Source organism: Macrosteles quadrilineatus, unplaced genomic scaffold (genome assembly GCF_028750875.1).
Source record: "Macrosteles quadrilineatus isolate MER2022 unplaced genomic scaffold, UCM_ALF_1.0 Scaffold_1__1_contigs__length_201487025, whole genome shotgun sequence".
NCBI classification, from domain to species: domain Eukaryota; kingdom Metazoa; phylum Arthropoda; class Insecta; order Hemiptera; family Cicadellidae; genus Macrosteles; species Macrosteles quadrilineatus.
In genome coordinates, this window is record NW_026542594.1 from 201,415,425 (window position 1) to 201,439,494 (window position 24,070).

Genomic DNA, 24,070 nt, shown 5'->3' on the forward strand with positions numbered 1-24,070 from the left:
AATTTATTTCCCTACATGGAAATGTGATTGATTTGTTTCAAATAATTTTTTTACCAGAATTACGGGGGGAAATACGGAAAATGGGGAAAATCAACGAATTTGCGCCGAACATTTGATACATAAAAATATAACCAGATGTATACAATTTATATACAAAAGTTGTTATATTACTAAAGGTAACAATACATGTATTCAGAATAATGTCATATTGTACAAAGTTATAACTTTTTTATAACTTTATATGACTTGAAAAACAAAATTTTAGTTTTTCCGAAAACAAAAATTTGTTATTCAAACTTAGATCTAATTTTTGTACTTTACTATAATATGATAAACTAGGTGAAACCCGTCGAACTCGACGGTTATTTTCAAGGATTACGCTAATTCATCTAACTGCGATAAATTGAGTGAAATTGTACATATTTTGAGCATTTAGCATTGTTTAAAGATTAATAAGTGTAAAAACAATAATGATAGTTACCAAATATGGTTGATCATTCAATGAATAAAATATCTCCCATACTGTACGTCATCGGAGTTATTAGTATATTATCTGGTATCTCATCGTTTAGATTAAACTTTAAATAGTATTAAAATCGTATTGGTGGATCTTTTGTAGTTAAACACTTCCGTGATTTCATCAGTGTAATGCAGATTAATCTATGATTTTATTTGAAAAAAATATCTGTTTGTTGGGAAGACACGTTCTAACTTCAAAGGGAGATATCCATTACAGTGTAAGTTTGATTTTTCCTTCGTCACGTTGTGTCAGTTCATATCGTACTTCAATAACACAAATTTTGACATAAATAATAATACTCACCAGGCGTAATATGGATAAATACTACTACTAACTCATACACCACTTGTCAATACACTTCTTTTACACTAAAACACTAACCTCTGATGAAAATTAGCACAGATAATAACGTAACAGCACTGAAAACCTAATTTAGATTCCGGCGAGCAGAACGCAAACAACTTGTTTTTCTAGTTACAACTAATGTGTCACCTGAATCTCAATTCTGAAAGGCACCAAAACATAGAGATAGAACGTTTTCTTAGCTTTAAATAGGTATTACTCTCATCACTCTATGTCAATTATCAACATATTTATTCGTGATTTAGAAACCACGGCGTTTTGGGCAAAATAGCCTACTGACAAAACAGCTGATTTCAAAAAAATATTTCAGACTTCCTAACCTCATATGACAAAGTTCTCTATACGAAAATAAAGAACAACTCAAGTTCTTTCCAATGGAACCAGCCACTTCCTGTTTAGGCCAAAATTACGACTTGTACATTTATTTCAAGATAACGTGTTTTACGAGATTTTGCCGACCGGTACTCGAAAATTTTACGCGTGCAAAATATTGTTCAAATTATAATAGGATTTATATTGATCTGTTGGTGCTACGAGGTTCGATTATATATGAAAATAAAAGTTCAGAATCTCTTCTTTCCAACGGTATTAAAATTATTACACTTCTGGATCATTTTCATTGCGTGATAAGCGTTTGAAAAAAAATTGTCCCAATAGCCTACTAGTCGGCGATTGGGCGCCGAGCGCACACATCAATTCGCCGACTTAGTTGGCGAAAGGCGCTCCTAGGGTTAATGTACCTAGGTAAATCATGTACCTATACAAATACCAAAACTATTTTATTTGTTTACTGTAGGGGTGTGCGATGCATCGAAAATGCATCGAAAATGCGATTCGATTCAGAATTTTATTTTATGGCACTACTCTTCTATGCACATACAAAAGGAATTAGATTTTGATTTGATTTGTTTTTAAGGTTGCGAAAATCCACTACCCAAGTGTCAAGCTTTTGTAGTGCGGCTACCGTGGCCGGAGGGCTCTGCAATCGTCTCAGTATGGCCACTGCCCGGTTCTTGGAGCAACGTGGTGACGATCCTAGGTGTATGTTGGTTGGAAATGCTTGGATTGTTACTCACGTAATAGGGAACTGACTGATTTCAATACAGCATTGCCTATGTATTTTTTTACGTTTGTTCTGTTGAATCTGGCTGTGTAGTTTAAAGCTTTCCTTTTTACTTTCTCCCCCTATAGATGGTATACCTATGGAATAAGTATTGTTTTCATAACAATTTTTGAGTTTGAAGTTCTTGTGGAATTATCCGTTTTGGGTCCCCTTGAACCTAAAAATGAGGTTTTCCAATAATGTCTGTGTGTACCTATGTGGATGTGTACAGAGTTTATATTATGTATATATATATTGATATTGAATATATAAATAATCGAAAACATTATAAAAACATTAACTAGTGCCCTTTTAAATTCAGTGTAATTAACAAATCACATGTTCAACACTTAAGGGCAGTCTGACTTGAAAAATTTTATTTTTTTTGCATTTTAATTTTTTTATGTATTATTAATCTTCATTTTTTCCCTTTAAAATGATATATAACACATGCCACCTATCTAATATTAACTTCGTATAAATAAATTATGAAAAAAAGCTTGCAATGGCTTTTTGGCCCTTAGGGCAGCAGTAAATGAAACATGCAATCTTATCGCTTTTCCTCGATTTTCCGAAACTTGCATTTTTTGAACTTTGAGTACCCATAACTCAAAAACTACTTGGCCTACCTCAGTCAAACTTTAACACAATATTTTACATACTATTTTCTAGTTCCTCACGTGGGTATTTATACATATCTTTAAGTTATGAGGCAAAATAAAAAAAATTAACTTAAAAACCATAGTTAAAAAACAGTTTTTTTTAAAACGTCGTAACTTTTTTAATTTTTTCTAAAATTTAAAAATGCCATGCAGGGAACTAGTTTATAATCTATTAAATAACCCACACAAAAATCAGGACTCTATCTATTACCGTTTCTGAGATATAGGTACTTAAGTTAACATTACGCTCTTATGGGGGTCGGACTGCCCTTAAGTCATAGTCATGTTTACATTTTATACTTTTTTTTGTATTCAAGTAATCAAATAAAAAAAGATTGTATTTGTATAAAATATAAACATGACTATGACCTAAGTGTTGAAACGTGTCATTTGTTAACTAAACTGAATTTATAAGGGTACTAATGTTTTTATAATGTTTTCGATTATTTATGTAGTAGTAGCCCTGATAACAATCATACTTATTATATTGAATATAATATTTATAAATATAAATATATTTATTTATTTACATAGACATTGTTTATTAAAATGAAAAAGGAAAGAATAGACTGTAAATAAAGACACTGGTATACTAAGTGGTATACCACAATAAAGTCTGTGTGACAGGCTTTGTTTTTTAGGTTATTAGTGCATGCACGTGCTGTCAGTGGCAACACTGGTTGCCCATGGCTAATAGGCTCCTTAGTCCGTATACTGCAATGCCCCCCGACTGCCTGGACACTAAAACGATGGAGACATCGGTTGCCGAGCAAAATCACTCCCGGCAACTTCACGGACCACTTTTTCGGTGATAACCCCATGGCTAATAGGCACCATTTGAGTCCATGCCCCTCGACACATTGGCCACCGGTTGCTCACGGCTAATAGCGGCCTAACTCCCACCACTTACTGGTGAAGGTTGCTGACAAGATAATGGGAGAATGTGCCAGATTTCTGATTTTATTTAGAATGTCCCTGTGCTCCAATCACTTTTGTTTTAAACATTGTCTGGGCATTCAACAATTTTTCAGTAGCTCTAAAGTCCTAAATACACAAATCAATAGGTATAAAATTATATTAGAGTGTTATCACAGCCTTGTTAAAAAAATCATCTAGTTTTGTACATTTACTTTTCCTATTCTGTACAGTTTTTCCTTACTTACGAGCAGAAGCTATGCAACCAAACTTTATAAAATACAACACTGACATTTTTGGAACACATATTAGATTGCCTACCGCTGACGTAAGTATGAGCGGTGGTGAAAGTAGCCTGATAGAAAATAGTCTGATAATTGCAAGTTCAAGAAAACTTTTATGGTTGTGTCATTGAATTTATAAGGTGTGTTATCATTGACTGGGACGGTGGCGTCGTCCTGTAATCCCCTACTAGGAGGTCACGAATTTGTGGATATTTATAAAGATGCACTGTGGATGCGACCCTGGTGTGGAATAACATCCGCACTAGTGAGTACTACGACTATCCGCAGTACTATCCTGATAATTAGACCAATTTGTTAATACCAAGGCAAGAATGTGGTTTGGATTCCTGTATAAACTGTATTAATGAACAGCTGTGTCTAAGGAATATTTCGTCCTTAGTCACTAACAAGACTACAAGATTGCGCCACTCATCCTTCACTTATATTTGGGTTAAAATATGCACATAGGGGCGTCCCCATCTTAAATAATTGATCGATTGATTAGTCATACTAAATATATATATATATATATATATTTATTTATTATTATTATTGTGAATCTAGTATGTGTCAGCCCAAGATGTTTGGACATAACAAGACATTCAATTTGCCCAGGTCAGTGAGCTGTGTTAGGCTACAGGTAGAGCGAGATCCAGTCAAGATACAGGAAAAAGGTGGCTAACTCCATCGAGTGGATGGCTCGCAACTTAGCGTTGGACGACGACAAGTTTCTCTCACCATTCGCCTAGTTCGCAATGGCCAATGGAATATATGCCACAGGTATGTTTGCCACTTAATAACTTAGTTACTAGGCTTGCTGTACCAGCTAATGTGTGACTGTCGTATAGCAAAATCACAGCAACATGGTTATCATAATTTATCATTGAACTGAAATAATGGATACATTACATATAACCATAGATAAAACATACTACTCCCTTAGTAGATTTATCATCCTTATGGAACAGCTGAAGACAATTTTATTGTTAGTTCTGTACAGTTTATGTAGAGGCCGTGTTTTGTTTACAATTTGTTTCCCGTTATTACAGCCATTTAAAACCTCGTTTAACCAAATAATACGATCTAATCATAAACAATAACTTGTCCCCTAGTTATATAACCAAACAGTAAAGCACAAATCAAGAAATTAACCCTAAAATAATGGAAACAAAGTTTCGTCGACACTAGCGCCTTTGTGTCACGTACATGAACTAGACACGAAAAACGTGCTTCAAAATTTACAATGGGATGAGAAGTCTACTTGTGTTGGTTAGTCTATGATATAACATATCAAACAAGTACTGTAGACATTAAATACACAATCAAATAAAACAATGAAATTGAACTTAAGCAAGTTCTAATAATAGCAGTGTAAATATATTTTTTAAAATTCTAATAATTTGCTTCTTAATCTAGATAAGACAAATTTTATCAGATTTGAAACTCGAGAATCAGGGGATCAAAATAAACAAATCATGAAACTCAAAAACACAGAAAACAAGTAAGAATTTAGTCTTGGGATTGGAATTGATAAAACTCTAAAATGGAACTGACGTTGAAAAGTTACTTGTCAAAATCACGTCAGGATTATGCTTTTATGCTTTATCTAGATGGAAACCTTTATGTGAAACTCTAAAAGTTATTTATTTTTCATATATCCACTCAAGTATATCTTTTAGGATTTCACCTTATGGTGCAACTAGTGATTACAATTTGAATTCTATTCTAAAAAAATAAAAGAAAGCTATTAGAATTTTCTGCAATTTAGATTCTGGAACTTCTGTTAAAAAAGAGCATTTTATATCAGAAAATATAATCCCAATTTGTGGTATGTTTTTGAAAAAAATTTATCAGTAAAGAACAGATTTCATGATTTGGAACTAGTTGGGAATAGTCATAATTGAGTCAAAGAGTTTAGTGATACCAACCTCATTTCTCTAACAAACCGGGTCATTTTTGTATAAGAATTCAAAATTCCTCCATTCATTTGGGAAACCTTTATATACCCCTCCCGATAAAAGGTTGAATACAATAGGATTGAATACAATGAATAGGGTTGAATACAATAAGGTTGGTTGGGTTGAATAGGGTTGAGCAATACAACTGTTTTTGAGGTCTCAGGCAAAAGTGCCACACCGACCAAGAAGTCCTTTCTAGTTTCTTGTTATGGTAATACTAAGTTAAGTTTCCTCGGCACAACCAAATAAAAAGTTAAGAGGATATTGGAAAATATTTTGAAGTAGAGTCTTTTAAGGCTAATGAAAATAAAAATGGCTTTCATAATAGGATGAGATAGAGAGTTTTTTGCAGATATTGGTTGTATCTGATTGCATTTAAAATGGGGTGAGATGGGGCTTCGCTTAACACTTACCATTTATGAGATATTTCAAAATACCCCATTTTGGGGTTCCGTACATAATTGGGATACCAAGAAAAAAGTATATTATACAGTAGGTTTGGTTCCATAAAGCTGGAAAATTAAATCTATATATATAATACGTGAAGCTGTTTTTTGTTAACGCAACTCCTCCCTTATTTATGGACCGATTTAATTGTTTAAGGTGTCAAAAGATTCGTCTTAATATGTAGTTTTGCAATAAGGTTAGATTTTTAAAATTCTTACTCTTAAGGGCGTGAGACCCTCTCAAAGGTCGGGTTTTCTCCATAAGAAATACACAGAACAAATTTAAAAACAAAAAACAGCTGTTTATAAAAAGAAACTCATTAGCTTTTTGGGAGTAAATATTAATGTTTGTAATATTGAGTAGGTTAAGACCAAGTTAAACAGTTAATCAGTTTTGTTGTAAGAACAGAAAATGCCTCAAGTTCAAAGAAGAAATATCACCCCGTTTTCAGGGAGGAGGAAACAATTAATAATAAGATATCTTATGCGTATGAGGAGAGTAGAAAAAGAGAGGTCTGGTCTAACAGATACCCATCCAGATACACATTCACTTGGTGAGATGAATAATATTTGCCAGTTCTGCTATGCAACTTACTTTGGAAATGAAAAAATATACGGAGCAAATAGTGTTCTCACAATGGTAAAGTAAACTTGCCTAATGTCAGATCAAATGAATGCATGTGAGAAATGTTTACTAGATTTAATAGTACAAACTATATTAATGCCTTGACTATGATAAGTTCAAGTAGTAAGATTATACCAATTCTTTTTGGCGGACCTTGTGTTTTTATTGTAAACTTTTGTATTACTCGCTCTACTTCAATTGAAAAAAAAAAACGCAAATGGATTGTTTACTTCTAGGTTATGTTGCCAGTTCCTCAGACAAACTTATACAAAGTTTTTTGACTGAATTCACCAACACAATCCAGACATTTCAAGTCAAAAATAAGAAGTTTCAAAAACTCATTTGCTCAAAGTTTTAGCGGCAATATTAGAACAAGCATGAGTGAAGGAATTAGTGTTTATGTATTCAAATGATCGAGTTGTTACGGTCAAGTTTATTTTTATGATTCAGGAGAGGAAAATAATATATGCTGTTCAAAAAGAGAAAATGGAAATTGTTATCAAAATATTATAGCTACAAGAATTAGTTATCCAACCTATTTCGACAAATGAATCCATAATTTCAAAACTTTGGGACAGGTATTAAGAAAAACTCCACTGAACAATGTTAGAACGTTCTGATGTGGGGCATATACTGTGACTGACAGACATCACGATAAAATACCAACTTTCAATAGTGTTGCTGCTTTAACCTATTCAAAGCAGATTATGGCGGTCCAGTTGGTAACCCAGAGTTTGTAAGTAAAAAATGGAGCACATGGAATGGTTGATATAATCACCCCAATTTTCAGGATTCCCAACGGAGAAAATTCGTTTGATTAGGGGGATGTCTCAAATCAAAGAAATAAAATGACCCAACTTAAATTACTTAACACAGTTTATCAGTAAGGCAACAGTTTTCTTTTTGAGCGAAGCTCTTTGGGATCAACTTCAATGCAACAAATAAAGAAACATCACTCAATAACGGCTGAACCCATTTTGGCCAAACTTAACAAAATTACTTAGACTAATAGTGAGATGGTTTTTAAACAAACAAATTTCAATTAGATAATGCTAATGCAATTTAAAACGAACTTAAAATTTCAAATTTTTAACATTAGGCTTATGGGACTAAAGTAGCCATGACAGGTTTTTTGTTTACAAGAAAAATGTAAACAAGAGAATCATAAGGTATTTCTGAACTTTCTAGACTTTTCTTTTAAACATTTTTAAACCATTCCTATGATCTTAATAAACAAGAAAATGCCGTTAAAACATTTTTTAAGGCATGGAATTCACTGAAAGTTGAGAAAATATACGGAACTACTTTCTCAATGCGCGGAGTATAAACAAGGAGCGGAGTGATACGGACCGGTGACTACTTTCTTGGGAACCTATTTGTGTTGCCAGCTGATTAGAAACAGCCAATGTTAGAAATCAGGATTTAATAAGCGATATATCGAACCGCATCAAAATCGATATTTAATCCGATAATACCTCACAGGTTATATTATGTTGAATTACATCGACGGTACAGTAAGTTATTACACTTATTAATAAAACGCAGATTGAACACTGATCTAATTTAGGCATGTGGGGAAGGTAGGTCGGGGTTTATGAGTATTCGTGACTACATTAAGTGTTTTGAAGTAAGGTTAGATTAGGAAGTTAAAGTGTAGGTTATAGGTAGGTGATCGGGTTGTTTATTTGTGTTGCACCATATAATTTTTATCTTTTGGAATAGTTGGTTAAACGGGGAAACGATTTCAAAAATGCTTGCATATGGTCTTAACAAACCATCTACAGTATTCTAGCATAGCATTGACTTTATATAAAGTGAACGATTCTAGCAGGTTACTACATAAAAACCAAAAGAAAAGAACATTTGGATTTGGACCTTTGACCATAGCAAAACTAACATATAATTTATGAAATGTGAAAAGTTGTATATCATTAAATACTATACTGTAATATTAATAATTGTTCGGCAAATCCTAATTTTAATGGCTCGGCTGAAGTGGAATCTGCATTTTGTGAAACAGTAATTTGGTAACAATTCAGTAATTTCAAATGTTGATAACAGTAGCCTATCCTATATAAATACTGTTATTTGATTTCCAAGCCACGGACTACACGTCCAGTTACAACCGTAATAATAAGTAAATAATTAATTACCTGGGCTTATAGAAGTACACTTTTAACCACGGTATGGATAATTGTCTAGGCCTGTCCAGAAGTAGGCTACTAATTTCTAATTATATTATCTACATTGTATATTTAAGGCATGTCTTCCCTTCTTATTATTATTCTGTTTTCACTTAAATCAGCTGAATGCGATATTTACTTATTACTTATGTTTAGGCCTACATTTCAGCCATCTTATTTTATTGTTCAACTAACTGTAACCCGCGGGCTTTGCCCGTTTAACTTCTTAATTTTCAAGATGATCTCGTTCGCATGGCTCAATCACGTCCTGGTTGAATTTCGTTCGCTACGCTCACTCACCTTTGGGTTGGAGCTCGTTCGCTACGCTCACTCACCTTTAGGTTGGAGCTCACTTGCCTTCAGGTTAGCTCGTTCACTACGCTCACTTGCCTTCAGGTTAGCTCTTTCGCTACGCTAACTCGCCTCCAGGTTGAAGTTCGTTCGCTACGCTCACTCACCTTTTGGTTGCTAATTAGCTGTATTGAAATCGCAATAATGTCATAAATGTAAATGAAATAATATTGCTGCACCCTGTTGGTAATCCTTGTAACTTTAATGCTATTGAACATTATAGAACAGAACCAACTTGTTTAATTGAAACAGCTGTTAAGATTCATTAATTCCATTTCTCATAAGGTTAACATGGGAAACTCCAGAGCCACTGGGGCGGAGCCGATTGGACGGATCACGAAATTGACGGTGTATAAACCTATTCCATGAAATTCTAAACGTATGTACCAAGTTTCGTGGCAATCGGTTCAGCGGTGTCTGAGTTTATCACTGCCAAATATACCAACATCCTCTTTTATACTTATAGACTAGCTGTAACCCGCGGGCTTTGCCCCGTTTAACTTCTTAATTTTCAAGATGATCTCGTTCGCATGGCTCAATCACGTCCTGGTTGAAGTTCGTTCGCTATGCTCACTCACCTTTAGGTTGGAGCTCGTTCGCTGCGCTCACTTGCCTTCAGGTTAGCTCGTTCGCTGCGCTCACTTACCTATAATAAAGTAAAATAAAATAAAATAAGAGTTAATAAGGGTTAAAGAGAAAATCACCAATCGGTATTTCCAAAATTGCTTCGTTGACCAGATAACTTATTTGCCATTTTGTACCTTTTTGTCCTTGAATTGTTCAAACAGATCTTGGTGAAACTTGGTGTAAATGGTAGAAGAGACCTATGTGAGAAAAAAATAGAAGTGAAAGGGAAATCACATATATTTAAGGTGACCTTCTTTGGAACTAAAGAAACTGGTGTGTGTAAGTGTGGTGAATTGAGTAGCTACACCGAGCACAAGCACATTTTCTTCAATGGGAAAAAAATTAATGATAATCTAAAATTGGCAATAAAGGAAATTGACGAAGAAATAAGAAAAAGGTCAAAGACTAAGCCATTAAGGAAATCAATAAACAAAAACTGTATTTCTGGAGCCAACAACATTTCAACAGTTTCCCCATTTTCCCCTGCCTCTGAAAACACCTCAACTACAGTAACTGGGAACAAACGTGGTGTTAGTACCAGTCCAGACCTAGGCCTGACCTATCAGCAAGATGCAGTATCACAAAGCTTAGATAAAAGGCTATCAGAAAAAAATACGTCAGAGGGGAAAAGTGCTGACATCTCAGAGGAAAGTGACTCGTCTAGTAGTAGACCAATAACAAAAGATTTTCATACGCAAATTCTCATACAAGAACTTAACAGAGCAAAAACTGAAATTTTGAGTCTGAACAGTGCCATAAACTGCCTTCAAAATGACAATAAAAATTTACAAAATGAAATACAAACAATGAAAAACAAAACTCAAGGATGTATGCATTGCTTCCCCGTATTAAGGAGTTCAGAACCGGACAATAATCCCTGGATAAAACCAACAAACACTATTTGTCGCACCAAGATAAATAATTTACATACATCAAATATGGAAAACGCCAATCGATTTGCTGTTCTTTCTACGGAACTCTCTGAGACTGACTTAAATCATGAATATAGTACTATGGTGAAAGTTCCCACTACACACTTTCATCAGAATAATAGTACAATGAAAAATGAGACATTCAATAAGAAATGCAAGAAAGCAACTTCGATATCGGGGGCTCCAAAACGACAACTACTTATCTTAGCCGACAGCCACGGGAAAAATTTAAGCCATAGTGTTGAGCAAAGATCGACGCTGAGCGTTTTCTCCTGTGTCAGGCCTGGAGCTAAATTTAGAAATGTGATTGAGGACATAGACACCTTTACTAAAAACATGAAGAAAGAGGATACTGTGCTTGTAATTGCAGGTTCCAACAACATTGAAACCATGAGCTCAACACAATTCCTGAACGAAGTACAGAGTCTGTTTGAAAGATCCAAAGATCCAAACTTGATTCTAGCAACACTGCCTTTGAGGTATGATCAACCTAATTTAGACTTAAAAATCTCAAGTATCAATAAGAAATTGGAAGAAATGGCTGCTAAAAATAACTGTTTCACTTTACCACTTCACCATCTACCTCGCCACCTATTTACAAACCACGGGCAACATCTAAACAAGAGAGGGAAAGCAAGAGTATCTGAAATGGTTGTGAAAATTATCACAGGGGAAGGAAAGACTGAAATAGCACAGCCTACAACAAATGCAAACTCAAACTCTTCTCAGCCATTCCTCATAGGAAACAGAATATCTGTAATAGAAACCAATATGAAGGATATTTTTGGAAAAATTAACCAGGATTCCTCAGTTGCTCTGGCCCATACCATCTCATCGGACTTTCAGCATTCGAATCACATGTCTGCTGGTGTGGCTGTTGCCTTCCGAGAGAGGTACGGACGTCCTTGTTTTCGTGATCTGGTGTACAGCAGGTTGGCCTGTCAAAGAATGAATGGAGGGCCTACTGTATATAGTTTGATCACAAAAAACCGATTCTCAGGCAAACCTAGTGAGATTGACTATGATGTAGCTTTTGATCAGCTTACAACAGATTTCAGGTCTAAGCGGCTGAAAACTTTAATCTGTTCAGCAATGGGCTGCGTTAGAGACCTCATTAAGCCTGAGCATTTCATCAAAAACATCGTCAAATTTCACCAGCAAACCAAGGCTAATGTAGTTATAGTTTCATACAACCAAAATGCAAGAAGAAGCTTATGGAGAGGACTTTCCCATGAAGAGTTTGTAGAGACATTGAGAGGCCTAATAACTTCGCACCTGCCTGTCCCGGACATCACAGCATTCCAAGAGCAGCTCACAGACACTAACACCTCCACACCCTGTCCAATCAAGAGAATGAGTGACATCAGCTCCATCACGCAGCAGCAACCATCTCCTAAGGGTTCTAGTCGGTCCGGCAGTGTAGTGATGCGTGATCTGAGTCAGTCCGGTGTGAGTGAAAGTGAGTGTGGGCGACAAGATAACGACAATTCCCACTTCCTAGACATCCCTCAATCTCACACAGCCCATAAACACAACCTACCTTTAAACTCCGACACTCCGAAAAATATACCAATAAAGTAAAAAATTGTAAACCAGCAGCACACGATAAAATATCACAAAATTCACACATCTTAAAAATTTTTCACCTTAATATTCAACATCTACCGAGCAGAATAGAACCATTAGAAATTACTATTCAAGAAATTGACCCAGATATAATAGTATTATGTGAACACAAAATGAAAAGTCATGAATTGGACATTCTCACCATAACCGGATATAATATTAACACTTTTTATTCACGTAGTTTAAATGCTGGAGGTGGAGTCATAATACTATCAAAAACAAATTTAAAGGCTAAAAATTTTAAAATTAAAAGTTTGAATTTACCGTCAATGAATCAGTTAACATCTGAAAAGGAATTTGAATGCTGTTTGATAGAATTTAAATGTGATTCATTTTCTTGTGTGCTAGCTGGTATATATCGCTCTCCTATCTCTGATGTTAATATCTTTTTGACAAAACTAAATGCTTCCCTGGAAATACTCTCAAAAACATACACTAATGTAATTATGACTGGAGATATTAACATAAATGTTCTAAACCCAAACTGTAATGAGTTTAGACTACTTAATGATATTCTTGGCTCACATAATTTTGAATTTTTAGTAAATTTTCCAACTAGAGTAACTGAAAAGACTGAGAGTGCTATTGATAACGTTTTCATTAATTTTTATCCCAACAACATGCAAATTAGTGGTTTAAACACACAAATCTCTGATCACGATGCTCAATTATTAACCTTCAACTTGCCCAATAAAAATATGAACAATAAACCAATAACCAAATCAGTAAGAATATTTTCTAACCAAAATCTTAAAAAATTCTCAAATATGCTGAGTCAGGAGGTTTGGGAGGAGGTCTACTTTGCACCAGTAGAGTTTAAATTTAACATCTTCAACAGTATTTTTATGTATTACTTTGATATGTGCTTTCCTATTACTAAATGTAGAGATACTGATCAAAAAGTCCCTTGGAATAATCATGAGCTAGAAACCGAGAGGAAAAAAATTATAGAAAAAATCACATTAGGGAGGATAACAAAAAATGAATCTTTAGTGAATTCAGCTAAAGAAATGAACAAAGCATTAAAAAAAAATATTTTCAAAGCCAAACAAAGTTATATGGATGAAAAAATTTTGAGATCAGGGAATGTGTCCAAGACAACTTGGAATTTAATTAATTTAAATATAAAAAACAAAAAAAAGGTTGTGAAGAGCATAGATGAAATAGAGGTAAATTCAAAAGTGTATAATGACCCTACGGTTATATGTAACACTTTTAATGATTTTTATGTCAATGTAGTTGATTCTGATGTAATTCCAAAAATAAATACACCCAATTTATCAGTACCTAATTTAGTAATAAATAACCAAAAAAATAAATTTAGATGTGAACCAATCAGTGAGACAGATATCAGTAAAATAATTTCCATATTTGATAATAAACTATCATCAGGCTTCGACGATGTTCCCATAACAGTAATAAAGCATGCCCAGAGTTCACTTAAAAAACCATTTGCACACTTAGTAAATTCATCATTTATATCCGGCATATTTCCAGATAAATTAAAAATTTCTAAAGTAAAACCTCTTTATAAAAAAGGGGACCAATTAGATGTTTCAAACTATCGCCCAGTAGCCTTGTTACCTGTCATGTCTAAAATTTATGAAAAAGCTATGTATAATCAGCTCGTTAACTTTTTAGAAAGTAATGATCTACTCGATAAAGAGCAGCACGGTTTTAGATCAAACCATTCTGTAATATCAGCGGCTGCTACATATATTGAGTCAATAATTGATTCTGTAGATAGGGGAGATAAAGTAATTGGAATATTTATGGACCTAAGCAAAGCATTTGACAGTGTATCTCATCATAAATTGTTAAAAAAATTGGAAGGACTAGGGGTTGTAGGAATTTCACTAAAATGGTTTCAATCATATTTAACTAATAGGAAACAGTTTGTAGAAATTACACACTTAAACAATCATAACCAGATGGTTAAAACAAGATCGCAGTTGAGAACAATTAAACATGGTGTACCACAGGGTTCTATTTTGGGTCCTCTACTATTTCTTATCTATATCAATGGATTACCCAATGTTATTTCAAATTCAACAATGAATACCATCTGTTTATATGCCGATGATTCTAATCTTCTTGTAAGCGGAAAATCTGTTCATGAGATAGAAAAATCTGCCATCGATAACTTGATGAACATCAATAACTTTTTTTCAGATCATCAGCTATTACTAAATCTTTCCAAAACTAATTTTACACGCTTTAATCTAAAAACTAATACCAATTCAGATTACCCAGCACTAAAATTAGCCGGTGAAGATATACAAATTGTTGAGAACACTAAATTTCTAGGATTATACATAGACAGTAAATTAAGCTGGAATGATCATATTGATCATGTGGCAAATCGAATGTCAACAGGCCTATTTGCACTTTATCGATTATCAAAATTTTGTAAACTTGAATCCCTAAAATTGGTTTATTTTGCTCATATTCACTCACATTTATCCTTTGGAATAAGTATTTACGGAGGAACATCTCAAGCTAATTTAGACAGAATTTTAATTCTCCAGAAAAGAGCAATACACATTATGTTAAATTTGGATTGGCAAGATTCTGTTAGGGAAAAATTTGAAGAACTAGGCATAATGACTGTATATAGCTATTATATCTATCAATGTATATTATATACTGTCAAAAATTCAAATAATGTCTCACTGGTAGGGGATTCTCATCAATACTGTACCAGAAACAGAAATAACTATGCAACACCTTCACATAGATTAAGATTTTTTGAAAAAAAAACCAATGTATATGGGTATAAAATGTTACAATGCTCTTCCAACAAAACTAAAGGACTACACAAGGACTACAAAATTTAAAAATAATCTAAAAATGTACTTTTTAACCAATCCCCTGTATTCAAAGAACGAATTTTTCCTCTTACATAATGTATTAGAATAAGAACTTTTTCAATAGTGATTATATCTTTTGTATCTTTTTAGGATTAAGCATTATGATTTTGATCCAATGTAATGACGCCATTCGTGCACATGTTTGCAAAGTATGAATAAAGTTGATTTCATTTCATTTCATTTCATTACTTGATCCAATTCAAAAGGAGGGGTAGAGTACTACTACTTAACTAATCAGGTTGCCCCTCATTTTTCCTGATTTGCAACTAAAAATCGTAATATTTATTTATCTAATTTTTAAACTTGATGTCGTATTATGGTAAATTATGTGAAATAAAAGTGTTGTTGACAATAGTTTATGTATTTCTTCGACACCTTACACGTTTTTGTACTGAAACCCCTTTGCTCAGTTTGCGAAATAGTTACAAATCTATCTGGTAATAAATCTTTCGAGAAGAATGTGATTCGACCTTGAAGATTTCCGAGAGGCACGAATGGGTGACGCATTTAGTAAAAATAAAAGTTTTGGCGGGGAGGTCCGTACTGATCCGTACCATGATGTACCAGCCTCAGGGGCACTGCCCGGCGCCGGGGCAAGGTCACGGGTTTTGTCTTGGGAGAAAGTTTTGTACAACTATTGCGCAATATTATCAGCTTAACGCATAAGCGGTTATTCACATTCTTTAAGTGACTGAATGTTCCTTCAAATTTTAAACAATTTAAAAATCTGTTGACGTTGCTAACTTAGTGGTTACCATTGTGGCCATCGGTGCTGGAGGTACCGGTTCTATTCCCACCGTATCCAAAAAGATTTGAAAGGTTTACACCGCTTGAATGTTAGAATTACTTAATTTAAAATTGCCACAGACATAGACCAATGAGATTAGACCATTTAATTGCATTAATTGAATTTACACGTGGTTTACTAAATACCCATTCCTATGGTAAAATTTGATGACTTTTGTGATATTATTACGTTTAAGAGTGCTGAGCTTGACTAAACAATTTTTCTTCCTTTACAAGGTAAATTATAAATGTTGTGAATCAATCTTTGGTTGAATAAATTTTTTAGAGAACAAGCAATAGGTAGTTGCTATAAATATTTGTTTTGTCAGGTTGAAGTTGTTTTATATTGGTGGAGCAAGAAATCTGGAAGTAAACAGCAAAACGTCCTCAACATTTTTATCAGAAACCAAACAAAAAATTATCTTCTTCTGTACCATGAACATTCCAACATTCCACATTCGGATTGCTTTTAAAGGTTGGCGAGCGAAGCGAAAGTTAAACCAAAAGTCATATACATAAACTGTATAATGTATAGTGTATACTCTATGTTTTTATTAAATTTTTTTGTGCCGGGACCACTCTTTCTTTGAGAGGAATTTTAAAACAAGAGAAGGTCTGTTTTAGCGAATTTCCCATATAAAAATTCTGTTTGTTTCTACGCCGCTGGTTAAATTAAAACAAGGACAATATGATTACATTTAGCTGTACACAGTGTTCTTATGTTACTAAAATCAATTTAAAAAAAGTTGATATGTTTACTTAGTCAATGGTAAGTGTAAAAATGTAAAGGCAGTGTACTATGGAACTGAATAATATCCCTGTCGCAGCAAAACTGCAGACTAAGCGAATTTCCATTTGCTTGATTTGATTTTCACTTAAATCTATAAGCATTAAATATTGTTCTTGACATTCGAATGTTGACGATGTTCAGTGCAAACATTTCCTAGTTTTCGATGTAACAAGTGGTGTTGGCGTAATTAAGGCTTCAGGTTGACTCATGGAATTATGTAATATGATCATTATTCTTATTTTAACTACAAAACATTTGTTACACGGACTTCTAACACACTGTAGTATTCTGTAGTTTGTGCTGCTATAAGGATTGCTGCAGGTATTGGTATGGAAGGTTTTTAGTAGACTATTTTTATTAGTTCATTCACAAACCAATCAAGTAATTTATTTATTAAGTATCAATAAAATGTAATACAGTATTGTTTATGTAACTTAATAAAATTTTTGAATAACTAGCAGTTACCCACGGGCTTCACCCCGTTTGACTTATTAAGTAAGTATTAATAAAACTACCTATTGATTGGTTAAGTTAAGCTGAAGTAAACAAAACAGAATACAAGCAAAATATCACACTTTAGGTAATAAATTGAAAGAATAACAAACAAATAAGTACATCTGAGGTATTTTTAATATTAGGTATATAAGGAAATTCGGCAATTTATGAAATAATGGGTAGTTTTGCGCAAGGTTTCTCGTCATGACAAACGTTTTAAGTACTTATATGGTTTATGGGGAGTGACTTTTAGTTTTCTCATAAGTTCATGGGTACTTTGAGATGTGTGGATTTGTTTTTCAGCTAACACCAGAACATGATTTAAGAGGGACCAGGCCCAAGAGATGCCATGGGTTCCTTTTTATCCTTAATTAGTGCCAACCTCATAAAAAAATTACATTTATAAGTCTCATAAGAATTAATTGACCCTTGAGTTACTTTACTATTCATATCAAGAAAAACTTGAAAAGTCTGATTCAACTTTTGAAAAGAAACTCAAAAACCTAAAAAAAATTAAAAACTTTAAAATGTAACCTGCTTTCAAAGAAGCATATCAGCAAAGTCTGTAAATATAGATAGTAAGTTGTATAATAACTGATGATGAATTTGAACTTTGTGTGTTTATAATTTGTCTTTGATTTTTTCGCTTTCTTCTGTTGGGTATATATTGTTCTCTCAGCACTAATGTAAAGGTATTTTGTAAAAAATTAGATGCAACAAAAAAGATGATGTGTAATTGGTTTAAGAAATTTGTTCTCTCCATATATTTATAAATTAACTCATTTTCTAATTTTTAGTGCGTTTAAAAATGTAGTATTTTAATAAGATTTTTTATTCATAAACTAGCTACTGTACCCTTGCTTTGCAACGGAGAGGACACTGAAGAAAAAAAAATTGATGTCCAAATCTGTTGTATACAATAGTTACACCTTTGATTTCAGAAAAATATTTCATTGGACCTCTTAGTTTGAAAAAATATCTTCCTTTCAAGCTAGGCTAACTTATACGGCTTCCTAGTAAAAATTATATGAGGCACTGATGCATGTATGAAAATACTGTAACATAAGATTTAATTTTCAAATATTAAGCTTACTTAAAACTTTACTTAGTTTAAAAACACATACATATTAAAAGTTGATGGGTAAAAAAGAATTGCACAACATAGGGTACTATAAAGCAAAAAACCATATATAATGATTTCGCATAAAATATATAGGCCTATGTTGCAGCTTATGTAAATATCACAGTAAGCAAAAATAAAATGATGGAAAACTTGTATTACATTATGTAAGAAAACCATCCCCTATATTATCGTAAATCAGGGCACAAATTTTATCAATTTGGATAATAGTACACAAATTATAATAATAAGAATAATAAGTAATAAAAAAAGTATAATAAGAAACCAACAACTAATACATAGGTACCAGTTCTTTATATTAATTTACACGCTAACCATTGAGTAAAGGAATATACTTACAAATATTTAATTGATTTTAGAAGCAAAAGTTACAGCTTAGTTTTGTGATATTCTCCATAGTAAAATTAAAGCAGTGTTGTAGAAAAACACAACAACAACTTTTCTCTAAATGTGAAAAAAGCTACTGCATGTGAAGTGCAAGTTATGTGAAATTGAGTATTTTACCATCAGGCCACTCAATCGAAACCACCCATGAAAGACAGTTCAAAAAGGCTTTAGGTTTTACAATAGCATACAAAGAGAAGACTTCAGTATTTTTAGTAAATTAAGCCTAAGTAGGTCCAAAAAATAGAGGGAAATATAAGTAGTAGCTATACCTGGACAAAAAATTTATTGAAGTTTAGTTAGTAAATTGAATGAAAACAAATAATAGTGTAAATAGTCACCTAAATGTTTAAAATATAATTTTTTTCAATTGGTTTTAAAAACAACCATCTAGTTAAAATTTTAATCCAAACATGACGTGTTAATCAGTTCAGATTTGTTAACAAACAGCTACCGGGAACAAAATAATTACAAAACATTTATATATTGTAATGATCCTTCTGTTTCCATCAAAATATACCAATAAAACTACTGTACAATATTCTCATAATCAACTGTGGTTTAGATTCCACGATAAACTGTAGGTCCCTTAGTTGCCATTAGCTGTATGGGCTATTAAATAACAGCTGTGTGCAGATCGCGCCACTCATCCTACACTCATCTCCACTCATACTTGGCATAAAATACCTACTTTGTATGGTCGCCATTTCAATTAAAAGGAAAGTATTAAAAAAAAACTTAAGAATCTTTGGAGCAGAACCTGTACCTCTTAACCTCTGCTCTTTGAACTGTCAAATTAAAGTATTTACAGCTGAATTCAATTACAATATTTGTTTATTTAAATTCTTCTAATAGCTCGATAAGCTTAACTTACAAACTTTACAGGCCAGTGGGGCTTAGCCCTAAGGTTAAAGTCAAAACTGAATACGCCTATATGTTAATCGAGACAAAGATGAATCCAACGAATCAAAAATCATTAAAATCGGTCCAGCCGTTCTTGAGTTATAAGTGATGTAACTAACACGACTTTGTTATATATATCTATCTATCTAATAGGCAAGCACGTTTCTTTAAAACCTTTTTTCTCAGCTCGTGTGCATCGTGGGGTAAATCTATGCATACCGTTAGAAAGCTATTTTCCTGTAGGTGTGCAGAATCCCTTTATAAATTTAAATAGGCTCAAAGATAAGCACAAAAAATGAGTTTAAAAATTTGAAAAAACTAACATGGATCTTATGCGTTGCCATGCTGGTGACGAAATAACAACGAAATATAAACAGAAAATCAAAACAAATGGAAGAAACTCCAATCACATGTTTTATTTACAGTGTGGGGTGAAAATAGAGAAGTGAGTAAGTTTACATTACATATTTTTGGTCGAGTTTCGACCACTGGACGACCTCTCGTATCTATAAAAGAGGAACTATGTATGTATATACATTATGGACTCCGAAACCGCTCGACAGATTGTAATGAAACTTTCAGGCATTTTTCAAGGATGGCTCGTGTGAAGTTTGGTGCAGATCCGTCAAAAGGGCTCCACCCCAGAGGGGAGGGCCAACGTCAGACATTTTGAACTACAATGTTTACAAATAAATAAAATTTAAAAGCAGATGTTTACTTTCACCAACTGTTTTGTAGGTTTGAATAATCACAACATTCTGTATTAGTCATGATTTGAAATAGTGCCACAATGTTTCTACAGAGTGCAGCACAGAAAACTATTTTACTTTTGAATAAGTCCAAAAATATTAAACCCCAATCGCAGCACACCTGTGCACTCAACAACGTTTAAATTCTCCAATGTTAAATATGTAAAACATAAAAACCTTTATCAAAGTATTATAATCAATAAAAGGGATAGCAATGCCTTAATATTTTTTTTTATCTTTTGTTCTATACCCACACAATCTAACATAAATTATTAAGCTAATAATAATCGTGCGTGCTATCTCGGGTATTTAACTGCCTCTCAATTTGTCACTAACCCACAACTGTCATTAAAAGAAGGAACTCCAATAATACTAATGTGAAACTTAAATCCACCAAAGCTGTGCAACGTTATTAGACTGACGATTAAAAAAATGACACCAAAATTGATATGAAGCAAAAGTTACCAGTGGCAGGTTTAAAGGAGAAATAGTCTCAATCCCAAGCACACTGACGATTTCATCCGAATTACCCTCTGAATTTAAGCAACTACAATTTCCTTTGTGTCTTGCTTTCGCAATCACCATTATAAGACACTAGGGAAATCCCTGACTATCGTCGGTTTAAATTTATAAAATGCATGCTTTTCACACGGACAACTTTATTTTGCGTGCTCACGTTGTGGTAGGTACGCCTGAAAACTTATATATTTATACAACTAATGAAAAAACAAAACAAATTGTCGTTTTTATTTTTGGTATACACTTTTATTATTCATCGTAAAGAACAAGTTGCCATTTAAAATAATAGTTGTCAAGCGCAGCAACGCGTGCCGGGTAACTGATAGTATATCTCTGTGGTATATATATATATCTCCGAAACCGCTCGACAGATTGTAATGAAACTTTCAGACATTATTAAGCATCTTTCAAGAATCTTTCAAATTGTAGAATATATGTATAGATTATTTATGATATAGAAAGTTGATTTGTGAATTTCATATTTCCTTTCATAATTTAATATGTCTGGAGAGAGAATTTATATATTTAAGTAAATCACCCAAGGAAAACACTAACCTTGAATTTTGAAAGCCACGGGGCAGAGCTTAGACCAATTTCAAAGTTAATAGTTCTATAAGAATCCTCGGTACGTAGCTGTAATTTTAAGATATTTAAGCCCAGTCGGTTCATTAGATTTTGCGTTTACCTCGTAGGTACACCACCTCCTTTTTATAATATTATATATATATAAACTTAATAGCTAATAATGTGTTACAGGGATGTTGAGGGTCTTAGTGTTGCTCATGGTGTTGGCAACGGCACTAGCAAGCACTGGAAAAAAGCTTAAAAATTCACCGGCGAAACCTCTTACACCCTTTCTGAAAAAATACTACATCATAAACTATGAGAAGAAACACTTCACATTTTTTAGAAATGTCGGAATTTATCAGGATCTATTAGAGGAAATGAACAAACAGAACCGCTGGGCTCTTTGGCTGGTTTTTAAAGATGACAATCTTCATTTTATGCGCCGGCCTTGTTATCCACGTCAACTCAAACCGTTGGATACGATGATAGTATTTGGTGAAAATAAGGAAGTTGTAAATGGGATCCCAGTTACTGTCGACACCTCTGTAAAAGGAACTACATTGACAATGTCAAGAATATGCCAAAAAGATTCCAAGAATATAGCTTCTATGGTGACATCCATGACATTCTCCGAGAATGCATTAGAAATCACCAAGACATTCGATTTGAAAGAGACCCGACGTAGAGTTTTTCACAAGCATGAGTATAACAAGCATTACAAGACGGACCTGACAGCAAGATTGAGTGATGAAAAAGAGGAATGCCTGAGAGAGCAATGATGAGTAGCCTCCAGGCAGATTTGATCAATAAACACTGTTTGATACATGTATTTTTTGTTATTTGCCTGTAAGATGGCCATGTACAAACGCAATATGAATTTAGCGGTAATATTTTGAATGATACGTGTGAAGTCACAGCTTTAGCGGGTTCATAGAACTGTAGTAGTAATAAAACACAAAGCATCAAGAACTTTTGTTCAAGAATGTGGTTGATAGAGTTTTCTCAAAAGTTCATTATCCTCATTAGCTTAGACATATACATAGATGGATTAATGACTGTGACAATGAGTATCGAAATATACATTAGTACCTAAATAAAAATATTAGTACCCCCGCCGCAGCAAACCTGCAGACTAAGCGAATTTCAACTTGTCTGATTGCATTTTTACTAAGATGTTTCCATAAATAAATTTTTTTCTAACGTAAAGGTAGGATTGTTATCCTTTATTTCAAACTAGAATTTTACGCTAATTACAATGCCGCAATTAGTTTTTAAAAATCTTGATCCGTTCTAAAGTTATGAGGACTTTTTATAAATTTATTTTTTGCCCATTTTAACATTGTGCAATGTGCATTTTCAAACTAAGACCATAATCTCAAAATAGTCCTCAAAATCTATAAAAAGATAAGTATACACCACCATTCATGGTCGACCTATTTTCACTTGGTTATGACGGATGTTTTTTTTCGGTCGCCATCTTGGATCTTGTTTTCATACAACAAATGTAAAGATAAAAACGTTTCTATTTTGGGTCCTCTTCCCGTTGCAAAGCACGGGTACAACAACAGCTAGTAGGAAATAAATATGACAATTTTAATGGAATATTTTAGTAGAAATCCTGCCAGGTAAATGGAAATTCGCTTAGTCTGCAGGTTTGCTGGGGCGAGGGTATTTCACTTTTGTAACGTGACTTTTCCAATACAGCTTATTTTGAAATTTTGGACATCAATTTTTTACAAGGACATTCAAATAAAATTAATAGAATGTTGCCACACATAATCAAAATTTAATCTGTCCCCACGCCCTATTATTACAATAGTAATAGCAATTGCCTTTCGAATTACTTCTCTCAAAAACAATAGTCATTTACACTTGTTTCCATTTTGTAATATTATGAAATGTTTAGAGTACCTTAGATTTGTTATCCGGGACCTTGTGACAACATTTAGTAGATTAACTTAAAGGTGTGTGCTCAATATATCACCATTTAGATGGGCCATCGAACAATCTTTGTTCGTATTCAATTCGTGTTAAAATATTTGTACCTTTTAACGATATAACGGAGGATAAGCCATGTGTGTTGATTTGTCCTACGAAAAAAAGATTCGTATTTGTAAAAGAAAGTGATAATGATAAGCGTATTTATATTTATAAAGCTACTAAATACACCAAATACAATACACACATATACGCTGGCTGAATGCAATACAGTTTTTTTTTTGCCTGGAATGCTTGGAAGTTTCATGTGACAGTTAATGTATTTGAATTGCTC

The 24,070-nt window shown here is 33.4% G+C and overlaps 1 protein-coding gene across 2 annotated transcripts; it reads left to right on the forward strand.

Annotated features, from left to right (window-relative positions):
* Window positions 1–1,814: 1,814 nt before the first annotated feature.
* On the forward strand, window positions 1,815–22,604 carry LOC128994417 (uncharacterized). 2 transcript variants are annotated; one of them, XM_054418978.1, is made up of 3 exons: window positions 1,815–1,922; window positions 4,462–4,626; window positions 21,988–22,604. In XM_054418978.1, the coding sequence occupies exons 2-3, from the start codon at window positions 4,602–4,604 to the stop codon at window positions 22,575–22,577; spliced, it is 615 nt and encodes a 204-aa protein (XP_054274953.1). In that variant the 5' UTR covers window positions 1,815–1,922; window positions 4,462–4,601; the 3' UTR covers window positions 22,578–22,604. The 2 variants fall into 2 exon arrangements, 1 of the variants encoding a protein (XP_054274953.1); XR_008490895.1 differs by lacking the exons at window positions 1,815–1,922; window positions 4,462–4,626 and adding an exon at window positions 17,302–17,361.
* Window positions 22,605–24,070: the final 1,466 nt, after the last annotated feature.

Coding starts and splice junctions, on each gene's coding strand:
- LOC128994417 (XM_054418978.1), top strand. CDS start 4,602: ATGGCCAATGGAATATATGCCACAG. Junction 4,627..21,987: donor CAATGGAATATATGCCACAG/GTATGTTTGCCA, acceptor AATGTGTTACAG/GGATGTTGAGGGTCTTAGTG.